This window comes from Mytilus galloprovincialis, chromosome 10 (assembly GCF_965363235.1).
Source record: "Mytilus galloprovincialis chromosome 10, xbMytGall1.hap1.1, whole genome shotgun sequence".
NCBI classification, from domain to species: domain Eukaryota; kingdom Metazoa; phylum Mollusca; class Bivalvia; order Mytilida; family Mytilidae; genus Mytilus; species Mytilus galloprovincialis.
The window spans coordinates 73,411,719-73,426,557 of NC_134847.1; the positions used below are offsets into that span (position 1 = coordinate 73,411,719).

The 14,839-nt window shown below is 34.0% G+C and overlaps 1 protein-coding gene across 1 annotated transcript; it reads right to left on the minus strand.

The window, feature by feature from the left end:
• Positions 1 to 2,690: 2,690 nt before the first annotated feature.
• Positions 2,691 to 14,534, minus strand: LOC143048344 (placenta-specific gene 8 protein-like). Its single transcript, XM_076221987.1, has 4 exons — positions 14,431 to 14,534; positions 12,775 to 13,067; positions 6,440 to 6,579; positions 2,691 to 4,102 (listed from the first exon to the last, which is right to left on the minus strand). Exons 2-4 carry the CDS (start codon positions 13,043 to 13,045, stop codon positions 4,007 to 4,009), a joined length of 507 nt encoding a protein of 168 aa, XP_076078102.1. The 5' UTR covers positions 13,046 to 13,067; positions 14,431 to 14,534; the 3' UTR covers positions 2,691 to 4,006.
• Between the last annotated feature and the right edge of the window lie 305 nt (positions 14,535 to 14,839).

Sequence of the window (14,839 nt, forward strand, 5' to 3'; positions counted from 1 at the left end):
GTGATTTTGTCCGTGTAATTCACAAAATGATACGTTCCAATCATTTAATTTAGTTCCAATCATTTAAGTTACGACGATTATTAGAACATCCATTAACAGCACAAGAATTTCCACCCCCTTTCCCATAATTTTCGTTACTTGCCATGGTCATATAAACATGAAATATGTGGAACAAAAACGTTATAAATGACCGATAATTATATAGACTATATAGGTTATTGATTGCACGTGCGTTATCATTCACGAGTGCTATGGCCGACGCACCACGTGACCTCTTAATGGCAGCGCACATGTTTTTGGGATAAGACTTGGATAAACCTGTCTATACATGCAAAAGATTTGTAAAAATGAAAAATGGGGGTCAATGGGCAAATTTTTTTTAAGGCATTCAAATTGATAAAACCAGAGGATTTCGAAAATCTGACAAAAAATCCAAAACATGACAAGCGAACATCCTTAAGTCATGTATTAATATGTTAAAAAACAAAACCAATGCCACAAAAACGCATCAAAATAAAGACGACATAGTGATTATGACTACAAAAGGCCCTTCAGTGAAGTTGAAATAAAAAAGTTAGAAAGGCAAAATAGAGTACGAAATTGGAGACCATTGAGGAACAAAATACAGCTATGGTAAATAGTTATCAAAGGTGCCAGGATTTTAATTTAAGGAAGTTTGCTGCTCAGTTTCAAAATAAATAACTTTTCATAAAACAATTATATATATTGATAGTGGATTAGATGAAGAATCAAAAAAGCAAAAAAAAATATAGGGGTCAATGTGCTTGTTTTCGAGATATAAGCCATTGAAATTTTGGCGGGAAAATGTTCTCTCTTGTTTTTTCATAGCTTTATCATTGACCAGTTAAAGTTCTCAAAAACCATTAAAAAATAAATAAAATTTTATAAAACTTTTACAAATGGCGTATAATTATACATATAAAAGATTAATGAAAGAAAAATGGGGGTTCATGGGCAATTTTTTTAAAGGCATTCAAATGGATAAAATCAGAGGATTTCGAAAATCTGACAAAATATCCAAAACATGACAAGCAAACATCCTCAATACGTCAGACGCCCGTTTTGTCTACATAAGACTTATCAGTGACGCGCAGGTCATTATAGTTATAAAGCCAAAAAAGTACAAAGTTGAAGAGCATTGAGGACCCAAAATTCTTTAAAAAAATTGTGCTAAATACGGCAATCTATCTCCGATAATTATATTTTTAAAGCACTTTATAGTTTTTTATAATCAGTGAAATACCGGTACAACATTTTTTAAGCCTGTTATTTATATCCTTTTGAAACCAATGTATTTAATTGTAGGTACCTACATGTCTGAGATTAAATCTTCACCTAAAAGATAATAAGCCAATGTAGTGTTTATCATGTTTAATAAACTGTGCAGTTATTGATGTAAACGTCATCAAGTGGAGAAGGATCTGCTTGTTTCTAAATCCGTATGGGGCAGACTTCATACAGGTGCTTCTAAATAATAATTAAAAGAAGCCAGGTTACCCTTCACGTAAAGTTCCCCTGTATGGATGACGTCTTCTCACTACTAGTATATAGATGATTCAAAGTTTGGTGACTATTTTGAGCGCATCTATTCCAACGAACTTCAAAAATAGGATATAACATGTACAAATAAGTTTGCCTCATATTTTAACTCATATCAAAACTGACAATGAGGATCGGTTGAGAACTAAACTTTATGACAGGAGAGCTTTCTTATTTTATACTAGCCCTTTCCATTAATATGTAGCAACATCACAGTAGAGCCTGCATATGGAGTATAAATCTCCCCGTTGCTGTCATACGCTAGTTCAAAGTTTACAGTTCCAATCATGATACTTAATAAAGTGGTCGATTCTTACAAGGAAGCTTATGAACTAAGGGTTTGTCGAAGTAAACTTATAGTCGTCCCATCAAAAGTTTTACTTACGCTGTCATGATTTGTTTAAATGTTATGATAGTAAATCCGTGTCACAGCTGGTCACGGATGAGTTACCATTGTCGTACCCACACGATTCTGTACCTTTCCATGATCGAGACTTCACAAAATACTACTTTTAAAGTTTATACCAAATTTGCACTTGCTGTGAGCAAATTATAAAATGTTAACCCCTGAGATGACCTCAGGATTGTTGAGGTTCTTTTGCCCTGTTTTTAGTTTTCTATGTAGTGTTTGTTGACTAATTGTGTTGTCGTCGTTTCACGAGGATTATTTGCCATGGGTATTGTTGCCTTTCTTTAACTAACGATTTCGTTTTTAAGCCTCTTCTTTTGCATCTTGTTTTTTTGGGTTTTTTTGTTTGATACTTGTTCTCAATGTACTCTATGCACTCTCTTTGGCTCACGATTTCTGCTGGGTAAGATAACTTTGAACATTATTCTTTATCTTTCTGCCTTTTGGACTCGGAATGATTGCATGGCTGATGATTGGTGGTTGATTTCCTGTGGCAACTAGGACATGCATATTCAAAACGAGAATATATTTATTTCACGTAACAGGTTCAGATGGTTATTAATAGGAATTTCACATGGTAGCAAGCTTACTTGGAAACATACTTCTGACTTCCAGCTCGCTAATACTTATAAATATCACATGCTAAGCGGATAATCACCAATTTCAAAGTATGTATTGTTAAAAAAAATACATCTTCATGCTACAAATAAGATAAAATCCACAAGATTCAAGCATTTATTGAAAAAAGTTAATACAACAAAACATTGATTAACATCAGGAAGTGGCAAGTAATTTTGTATTGTTCTAACACATACATATATTCACAATTTTGAAGATGTAATCAGAATACTAATACAATTCATTGTGCTCAATATGAACAGTTATTGTTGTTGAACAAATACCAATTTAACAACAGCAATGAAAACACAGTAGTGAAAAATGAATTGAAATCTTAATGCACATATTATTATAGAATTTCAAATGTGTGTGCAAATATAAATAAAGGTACTCGGATTTCATTTTGATTGTCCTGTTTAGTTTTCTGATGGTTAAGATCATGTATATCAAATGACGAATGTGTTAAACCATTTGATGTGTTTTAAGTTAAGATGATACCGTAACGCACCAGAGTTAAAGTCATACACATAAAACTGCAATAAAGTGAAAGAAATATAAATATAAACGCAACAAAGTGAGAGAAAAAAATATACATATGTGATCTCATATAAAATATGATAACAAAAGGTCAAGACATTCATTGTCTAAATGCTTTAAGATAAGGAGTAAGAGATTTTTTCCTCGTTTAAACCTGTATTTATATTATTGAAAGGCTTGCATTTGTCCTCATATTTTATAGAAATTTCATTTTGAAGTACATAAACTATGCAAGGTAATTACTAAATCTAGGTACAAATTAAGTATAGGTATACACAAGTAAAGTTTGATTATGTTGAACTTTGTTTCATTGAATTCAAAAGTGTAGAAAATTGACGGAAGATTAAAGTCTTTCATCTATTTGTATTTTATTTTAAATCCCCACGCTTTTAACCATATGTTCATCACTTATTATGCAACCGTGGAGACAGAATAGCTGAGTGGTGACCGGTGGGGAAAATAAGAACATTAATCTTGAATAATTCAAAATCTTTTAGAGGCTCTTATCTCTGATCCCTCACTTTTGAAAAATCTTGAAAAGACATATGGCAAAAATGAATTACTGCTTACAAGACGGTTTCTGTATCTCAAACATCTACACTGTTTTAATAAAAAATAATACAAAAATGTGCTCTCATATAAAATTGTTCCTTCGTAAGAAATAAGTAATTCATTTACAACATTTCAAACTGGCTTGTTTGTATACAGTCACATAAAATGGAAATGATTGTTTTCAGTAGTACAAAACACTATCTAGTGTTCTATTCAAAATAGTCTTTACAAACTCTTTACACTAGATTAATAATTAACCAATATACAGCTTTGATTGGTTATTGGATATAAATAACCGTCATTAAGCATCTTTCTCCAGATGACATTACTTTAAGGAACTCCCATGTTGTTGAGCTCTCTGGCTTCTTGGCAAGCAGCACATGGTCCACAACATAAAATCACACAACAATCATCACACATGGAACCCTAAAATCAGACTTAGTCTAGTTAAAACGTGAATGATTTGATTAAATAGTTTTACCGTCATAATATAAATGATACCTGCTTTAATAGCCAAGGTAAGTTGTAATTTGATTAAATGTTGCATGCTACTTCAGCTCCTTGAATCAGAGCTGAAAAGTGATAGAAATAATGCACTTATCTCTAATTTTCTGCAATATTACTGAATTCGAATCTCTCAAAGGTGACAGTTTCCGTAATTTAGCATTTTCGTATGTGTTACCGGTACTATTTATGTATGGTGACTCCCCCCTATTCTGTGGTGAATGTCAAAAAGGGCTTGATGATGGAAGTGTTTTACGACCTGAAATGGTTTAACAGCCCTCGCACGGTCCACTTCATTGAATTCCGAGTGCCAGTGTGGTTGTCTTGCTGTTTTGTGACTATAATCTCTATACTGCAAATAAGTTCTTTTTATGTCTCGTGTTTAAACTGTTGTTTTTTTTGTTGTATCGTCATAGTTCTTAGCTTGCAGTTTTCGTTTAAATCATCTATCCCGTTTTCTTGTTTCACTATTATGCTTTATTTAGCAACGAACTTCAATCTTAAATCTTCGCTTTTTATGAGGTATGTTGTTCTTTGTACTTTTTCGAATCTTTTCTGGCATTTCCTACTCGTATCTCGTCGCTTGTATATTATTTTTTTGTAGGTTACTTTCGGATTTGTTTTTAAAATCCCTCTATGTCTGGTATGGTGTGACGGCGTGGTACATATAATAAATAAAACATTGCAATACAGCTAAATCAATGCATTTTTTCTCTGGCTGTTTATGACGTCTTTACACTAAATCCATTGGATGTTGGATGTGTACAAATTGATAGTTTAGTCTTAGATGCACGATTTTATTATTAGTTGTTAGTGGCTTTGAACTAGCTGTCAGATAACTGCGAGTACTCTCATATCTGTTCATTGTGTCTTTTTGTGTCGGGATGTATAAGTACCCGGCCACGTCCACTTGTATATTTGTCCATCTGATGAGTTAAGCCTTTTTCAACTGATTTTTATAGTTCGTTCTTATGTTGCACTGTTATACCACTGTCCCAGGTTAGGGGAGGGTTGGTATCCCGCTAACATGTTTAACCCCGCCACATTATTTAAGTATGTGCCTGTCCCAAGTCAGGAGCCTGTAATTCAGTGGTTGTCGCTTGTTTATGTGTTACATATTTGTTTTTCGTTCATTTTTTTACATAAATAAGGCCGTTAGTTTTCTCGTTTGAATTGTTTTAAATTGTCTTATCGGGGTCTTTTATAGCTGACTAAGCGGTATGGGCTTTGCTCATTGTTGAAGGCCGTACGGTGACCTATAGTTGTTAATGTCAGTGTCATTATGGTCTTTTGTGGATAGTTGTCTCATTGGCAATCATACCACATCTTCTTTTTTTTATACATTTCGTATTTAAAAGAAATTAGATTAATTATGTAAAACAAAACAAAAAGGCATAATAAAATGAAACACTTGTAACTTTAATTCAGGGGATATAATATGGATTAAGATCGATCTATGGCCTCAGTAAATATTATAGTAACGGGAAAATAATTAAGGATTGACTGTAATATTTTTTCTGTCTATTCGAAATAACATAAATAATGTGGTGCACACTGAATAACGCGCGTAGCGGGTTATTTAACAGTGCGCACCACATTTTTTATGTTATTTTTTCTGTCTATTCGAAATAACATAAATAATGTGGTGCACACTGAATAACGCGCGTAGCGGGTTATTTAACAGTGCGCACCACATTTTTTATGTTATTTCGAATAGACAGAAAAAATATTACAGTCATTTCTTATAATTTAATTCTAAATTCCTTTTAAAAACGTAGAAAACCATGAAAAAAACGTTGATGACGTCACGGTCACATTACTTACTTATGTCTATGGGCTGATAACAAAATAACGTCAGCCAATCAGAAGACGCGTTACATTTAAAATTAAATTATATCCCTATATCCATCTCAATAAACCTCTGTTGGGGTAAATTTATAATGGTCATCTTGAATACAAAAGGCAATAGAATTTAACGCATTTATATCATATATAAGTTTTATTTAATTTTTGAAATGACATGCAGATTATAAATCTATTTTAATTCATAATCAAAACTTATCAACAAAATACAATGTTGGCAATACGGTTTTTCTCCCTTCTTTTTATAGAATGAGAAGAAGCAAAAAATTAATATTATTGAAGTCGTCTATTCAAACAACTTGTGTTATATAGATATTTGGGGGCAAAATATGCTAATTTATCTATACAACTGTGTTTTAACTGTGATTTAAAAAGCCTAAATATCTCATATCTTACTCTGATTCCTCCAACACTCCTTATCCTGTTTCTAAGAACGATTTCTCCGCCAGGAACGCAGGCTGGTGCGCAAAAACATTCTCCAGTTCTGGAGGCCAAGTTACAGACGGCACATGGGTAACAAAAGAATGTGAAAACACCTATAAACATTTCATAAAATTATTTACAAATATTAAGTTATTTTAAATGAAAACTTTAATACTCTAGATGACAACTAAATATTAATGTTTTTATTCTCAGGTGTAAAAGTGTGTGCTAAAACCTGTCATTTAATTTCAAGAATAGGTAGACATTTTATATATGTATTTCAAATTTTAGTAATTTATTGTATATTGTTAAATGTAGTTTAGATCTATTCATTTTAATAGTCTCTTATATTTCTGTATATAATGGCTCATATTTTATGTAGTATTGTTGTACAATTTATAAATATCGATTGTATTCATTGTTGAGAGATGAGACATAATAATGTCATATGGATATAACTAAAATGTGTACAAGAGACAAAGAAAAAAGAATGACACAATTGATGATTTTCGGTTGCTTAACGTAGGGTGGAAAACATTTCATGCACATTCGGAATAATAGAATTAATGTAATATACATAAATTCGGTTATTCTAGTGGAAAGTTTTAATCTCGTCCGTTGCAGTGCTTTTTTGTTATATTTATAAATTATCTGTTTACAAAATTTTGAATTTTTTGAAATACTAAGGCTTTTCTACCTCAGGCATAGATTACCTTAGCTGTATTTGGCAACACTTTTAGGAATTTTGGATCTCAATGCTCTTCAACTTCGTACTTTATTTGCCTTTTTTTTTAAAACTTTTTTGGATTCGAGCGTCACTGATGAGTCTTTTGTAGACGAAACGCACGTCTGGCGTATATATAAAATTTAGTCCTGGCATCTATGAGGAGTTTATTTCCTTTATAAATATGAAGTCGTTAAGATGTATAGTGGTGACGTCAATTTGATATAAGCGTTCTTTTTTTAACTTTGAGCTGCAAGAGAGCAGACGTGTATAATTACAAAGCCGATTTCTACACTTAGGACTTCTCCTATCGGTCGAGTACCAAAAGAGAAAGGTTGGAGGTTAATATTTCATTTATCATATCCGGAAGGTTCCGGGGTCAACGATTTTATTGATCGCGCTGAATGTTCCGTTCAATATGCATCTTTTGATGAAGTTATACAAATGGTCAGTTCACTCGGAAAGTCTTATTGATTCAATGATTGGGGTCCGGCACATAAAGTCCGCTTTTCGTTTGCTGCCAGTGCATCCATCAGATTTTGAATTGTTAGGGATTTATTTTGATGAAAAGTTCTTGTAAATAAAAGTATGGCAGTGGGATGTTCAATTTCATGCAATTTATTCAATAAGTTTTCGACCTTTTTACACTGATTAGTTGTTGAACGGAGTGGAGTGAAATCACTTGTGCATTATTTGGATGATTTTTTTATTTGGAGGCCCTGAGGATAGTACACCTGTGTGTCAAATGATGCTAGACACTTTTTCAGATATTTGTGAGGAACTAGGTGTTCCGCTTGCTTCGGAAAAATCAGTTGGACCTGTAACATCTTTGAAATTTTTAGGATTGGTCATTGACACTGTTGAAATGGTTGTCAGAATACCACAAGACAAATTGTTAAAGCTAAAGTCCTAACTTGAACCGATTTTGTTGAATAAAAAAAAAATACACCCAAGGACTTAGAATCAGTAGTGGGTTTGATGGCTTTCTGTTCAAGGGCGATTACTTTCCTTCGGGTCTGTAGAAAGGGTCTATAAAAAATAAAAAGCCTTTTTATTCAATTTGAATAAATAAAGATCTCAAAGAAGATGCAAAAGTCTGGCTGATTTTTCTGGAACATTTTAACGGAGATTGCTATCTATCAGAAAACATGTGGATAACAAATGAAACGTTGCAATTGTACACAGACAGCTGTGATGATTTAGGTTGTAGTGCATATTTTGATGGTAAATGGGCACAATATAAATGGCCGGAAGCATGGCCAAATATGCCAATCATGAGGGACATTACTTTTTAGGGTTAGTTCCAATTGTTTTAGCTATGTTTATATGGGCATCAAATTTCCAAAATCGAAATATTTTATTTCGAATTGACATTATGGCATTAGTTATATATATAGCATTATCAATAAAAGAACTGCCAAGTCGAAACATGTGATGGCATTTATTCGCCTCCTTGGTTTTTTTTACAATGCAGCACAATATTCAGTTTAAAGCACAACATATTGATGGTTTTAAAAATGAAATTGAAGACTCGATTTCTCGTTTTCAGTTGAACAGATTCCGGTAACTAGCACCCGGGGCCGTGTCGGTTCCAGAAAACCACCCGGAAGAGTTCAGAGATATGATATTGAGTCTGAAACAAACAGATTAATTAATTGTTCGCTTGCTCCTAATGCAATTCAAGCTTATCAACGAGCTTTAAATGCTTTGGCTAAATTTAGGGACAGTTTTGAATTAGATCATAGTTTTCAAATACCATTGAACCACATTACTCAGTTCATTGCATATATGTCTTGCTTGGACATGGCTCCATCTACGGTCACCGTAGTACGGTGAAGTGTTATATCTCAGCTATCAGTTTTTATAATAAGATTAATAATTACAAAGATCTGTCTCATTTATTTGTTGTAAGAAAAATGATTGATGGAATGGCAAGGTCAAAGTTGAAGAGACCTGACAGTAGATTACCTATTACTCTTGATCTGTTAGAAAATATTATAAAGATTTTGCCCGCATTTTGTATCTCCAGATATGAAGCTGTCTTATTTTCTAGTGCTTTTTCGATAGGATTTTTTTTGCATTTCTGCGAGTTGGTGAAATGATAACTGCATGTGGCAGGGAAGGGTCTATTGAAGCTAATCATGCAATTAAAATTGAAAATGTGGAGGTTACTATTCATTATATCAAAATATACTTGGCGTCTTCGAAAACAGACCAGCTAGGTCGAGGGACATCAATTTGTGTGGCCCGACAATCAGATGTCAGATGGAATTTGTCCGGTAAAATTACTGCAAGAATATTTAAAGATTCGACCTCGAATTAGTGGTCAATTATATTGCCACTGGGATGGCTCCCCGATGACTCGATATCAGTTTTCAGTGATTCTAAAACAAGCCCTGGGGTATATTGATTTTAATCAATCAAAGTATGGAACGCACTCATTTAGAATCGGTAGTGCGACTTCAGCAACTATGCTTGGTTTTTCTGACGAGCAAATTAAAGTAATGGGTCGTTGGAGTCCTGATACTTTCAAAAGTTATATACGAATACCACAATTTTGAATTAATTTCGTTGAATTTGATGGTCAATTAAGAATATTTAATGTCAATACATACATGTATTAAATTGTAGGTCAAGAAGTGTCAGTATGGATAGTAGGCTCATCTTTGATAAGAAATGCATTTGTACACGCAAGAAGTAGAACAGGTGGTGTAAATTTAGGTCTCCATAGAATAGGAGTTAAAATTTGGTGGCAAGGGTATGGCGGCATGGGTTTGAAAGATTTGGAATCAACAATAAAAAGACTGATGAAATATGAAAAAAAAACCGAAATATCTTGTCCTTCATATTGCTGGCAATGATTTGGGAAAGACGAAATAGGCTTTTTAAGAAATGAAATCAAGGCCACCTTGGAGAAAGTACAAAGTTATCTCCCCAATAGTTCGATTGTTTGGTCTCAGATTTTACCGAGAACAAATTGGCAAAAAGTCATGACAGCATGATGACATGCAGAATTAGCATAAATAGTGCCATTGCATCATTCGTGGTAAAGTATGGGGGACATTATTTAAAGTATCCAGATATACTTCCTAATAGTACTTTTTTAAAGGAAGATGGTGTTCATTTGACAGATCTAGGAAATGACATATTTCTGAATAATTTGCAAGGTGCGCTTGAAATGTTTATTTGTTCTGGTTCTTATACATATCCAGATACATTTGGTACTAGTATGTGTATATCTTAAGTAATTTTAAAACAGTATTGGCCACAGTCCTATTGCAGCTTCATCCCCACTTTAGTGGCGGTTGATCCGGTACGGTTGAGTTTGACATATATCGTACCTAATCAATTTGGCAACTTCGCTGCGTGTGATAAATTACGGTTACAGTTGTCTATATTTTAGTGAAAAAGTACATTTTGTGGATCGCTGTATCCCAGGATCAAACAGCTAAGTTAGTTGATCGCTGTATCCCAGGATCATACATCTATCTATCTATCTATATATATATATATGTATATCTATCTAGTTATCTGTAGGTTGCCAGAGGTAACCAAAAAATGATCTATACATCTATGAATCTATCTAGTTGAACAATATTTATCGTTGAATCTAAATTTGTGTATATACATATTTAAATTTGTGTTTAATAATAAAAAGCTGTGGTCAATACTGCCAATAAATCTTAGTTTTACAAGCCATCTCGAATAACAAACTGTGAAACGTTTTCACCCAGAAAATCAATGACTGTTTACGTGACAAAGTGTGGAAAAATATGTTTTTTTGTTTTTTTTTCTTTTATATATCCGGGTGCAGTTTTGGTTTCATGCAGTCATAAAATAATTTCAATAGTCATCAAGGTCAGTATATGTGAGAAGTTCTACAGGACGCAAGATTGGCATAGATAGAAATGCAGTACGATAATTCATTGTAAAAAGATTTAGATGGAGGAGAATTTCTATGCCCGAAATTAAGATGCCCGAAATTAAGATCTACGATTTTTAAAGTATATTATTATAACATACTTTTGAATGTCAATTATATTTACAGAATTGTGTCACTTAAACCATGCATAAAGATACATCAAATGTGTTGACAACTGCACATAAACAAACAAGTAAAACTATCCCGAAAAGAGTCAGAAACGAGTGAAGGGGGCTATTCACAAAACTAATAACTAATAACAGCCTTTGCTTGTGATATGGAACATCGTTTCAAATTCTTTAAGAATTGTGTGATTATTACAGACGTCCTTAAGAATCGGTCAACTCATAAATGTGTCCTTAAAAATCAACGTCTGTTACCTAAACAACATAAGTTCTTGAGAATCGGGCAATAATAACCGAAGTCCTTGAGAATCGGGGCAATTATAACCCAATTCCTTGAGAATCGGCCTGCAATAATAACCCAAGTCCTTGAGAATCGGGCAATAATTACCCAATTCCTTGAGAATCGGGCAATAATAACCCAAGTCCTTGAGACAACAACAAATGGAAGTTTTTAACGACCTTGACTGGCTATACAGCCCTCGCTAGGTCGGCTCGGGTCCCGAAGGCGATTGGTGAGCGTTTAAATAATTTTGTGCCATCGGTCAGGAACAGGTGGTGGTCGCCATTTTGGAGGTCGCCATTTTGGGGGTCGCCATCTTGGTTTAATGAGTTATTTTAGGTTTGTTTACTATTTTGTTGCTCTCAGGGCCAGTTTGGTCAGCTTGGCAGCCCGCTAACCTCGATGGTGGAGTACTGGTAGATGAGTCTTGGACGTAGTGTAAAATATGACAGGAAGCATTATTAGGACCGAAGCCGTGAGGCAGTGAGATAAAGGTCAATCATCTAACACCTAGAATACAGCCCTCGGACGTTAATCGGCATAACACTCCCCCATCTACAATGGGTTTTGGAGTGCATGTAAACGCAGGAATACGCCAACTACTACGTTTACTGTACAGCGTTGGATTGGTTTCTGTCATCTAAAGTAGTAATTCGTTGATCCATCTAAAAGTAAACCCTCATCGAAGAAAGCAGGTAAAGGAGAGCTGGCCCAGCACGTCCGTTCAGCTGTAATGACTGAGACGTGACTGAATGGATGACGGATGACATGGATTGGAAAGTAATGAGTCCTTGAGAATTGGGCATTTATAACCTAAGTCCTTGAGAATCGGGCATTTATAACGTAAGTCCTTGAGAATCGGGAAATACAACCTAAATCCTTGAGAATTGGAAAATTATAACCTGATTTCTTATAAATCGGGTAATAATTACCGATGTCATTAAGAATTGAACACCTAGTACCTACCTATGAGAACCGTACTCTGTACAGCACAAAAATTCCCTTACAACGACAAATTTATCAGATATTTCAAATTTGGTAGTCGGTAACATTTACTTCTGAGAATATTTTTTGGTCGTATTTTGAACTTTCTTTCACTCAAAAATATTAAAAAGAATGATGTTGGTTTAAGAGCCTCACCTAAAAGGTCCTTATGAAATGTTGTGACATATTAAAAACAACATGTCACATGCCTTACAATATACCCTAATACGATTTAAAAATATTACAGCCATATAAAAGTGATAAATAACTTACAAGTGGCCATATCAGAGAAGCAATCAAAGAGTCCAGTTGTCCAGGTTCTGTTTCCGTCCAGTGTAGTGACCATGAGTTGATTCTGCGTTGCTGCTGTTGGTTGATTGACCACCACCGTCACATTTGAGGTCGATATTCCAGAAGCAGGAGGAAGAGATGTCATCTGCTGCTGTGATGGTCCATAACCAGATTGTCTATAACCAGGTGGTCCATAATTAACTTCCGGGTCATCATATCCGTACTTTGGGTCGCTGGTCGCAGATGGTTCCATATTCTATTATGTCTGTGATAAACTGAAATATATTGTATTGTATTTAATGTTGAATCTGCATATACTGTACGAATCATACTGGTCTGATTCCTTCTAAAATATAAAGCTTTCAACAAATAGTTTACATCGCCGCCACTGCCGGACAGACATTCCTATATCTCGCATACTGCGACTTTTGTTGCAGACAAGACAATAAAACTGAGAGCAATAATTGCTCAATCCCGTTCTTAACAGTTTAAGCATTTGGTAAAAAGGAAGTAGGAAGAATAATTAACCTGAAAAAGTATGTCCACATTAAGCCTGATATCAAACGTGAAGCTCTTATATTTAAATTGATTGTGTAGAAAGATACGACGAATAGTTCATACATGGCCATGCAGTTAGTGTTAAAAAAATACCCTGGTATCTAGGAGTTAAATAATCAATAATAGGAAGTTAAATAACATGCTATCTAGAAGTCGGATAACAAATTTCAGAGAGCTACTGATTGTAATTTCCTATTTCATACATGGTCATTATGCTTAGAAATCTTAGCAAATATAAGAATTCGGTTAACTGAAAGTTGATAAACCGTGTCCGACGGTAAAGAACAGTGCTGACACGAAGACTGATAACAAATAACAGGAAGTTTTACTTTTGCATCTGACAGTCATTATAATGTGCTACCAAAAAAAAAAGCTATATTTTTTTTATCAATATTGTATATCAGCTTCTAGAGTCATTCAAGACTTTTACATTGTATAATTTCTATTTTCAGTCAATCTCCAAGTTCTTGACATAACTGTGCATGACAGAAATGTAATGGGACGGACGGACAGACAGACAGTTATTAAACTGTATAACCTTCCTGCAGAGCGGCGGTAAATTAATCGCAAAATCCAATAAATATTTTTATTTTCTGAAACGCTCAATGAATATAAGTTAAAGTATATATGTAAATCAATGAATTTAAAACAACTTTTCCAGGTACACAGGTGTGTTTCTACCCGGAGTAAACATGTCCTTACCAGCCAATCAAATTCCTACTGATAAGGAAGAATAATAACATTCTCCATTATTTTGAATTAAAACACAGTTTACCTCAGTTTATATCGAAACTCTTCGTAATTGCAAATACAATAGAAACCCTTTTAAAAACGTCTTAGAATATCAGTAAAGAGAACATCATTAAACTCACATTAAATGTGTAATAAAAAAATCGTTGATTTGTGAAATACGTGTGCTACATGCAAGTATCGTAACATTACATCGATTCGTATGATAAAACAAGGTGTACACATTTGTTCATTTACTGGCTTATACTCGCGTTAAGAAAAAAAAATGAAGACATTAAGATCAATGCTGTTAATTGTCTGCAACAATTACTAGAAATTCTGTTTGCTTACCTTAGATTGCCTTTTTTTATACCTGTGTTTATAAATAAAGATTACTTAGAGCATGCGCTTTCTACATAATAGTTATAGATGTGACAATAACAACATTCACTGGGGTAAAGCTGATGACCGTAACTGCATTCACGGTCATCCCAAGATGTCGGATGAAAAATTAGGTCAGTTTCTGTATTGTCTGTTAAAGTGTTTCTATATCATTTTCTTTACAAATCATACATTGAAACGATGTAAATTTATAAAAGAATCACTCGGAAATCACTAATTACTTCTGAGAAATGTGCATGAAACGGGAAATTCGATTTGAACAAATCGCCAAGATGACCGTAAATCACAATCGAGATGACCGTAACAGAATCAGCGATTCATAACAAGGCTGACCGTAACTGCTTTTAAGATGACCGTA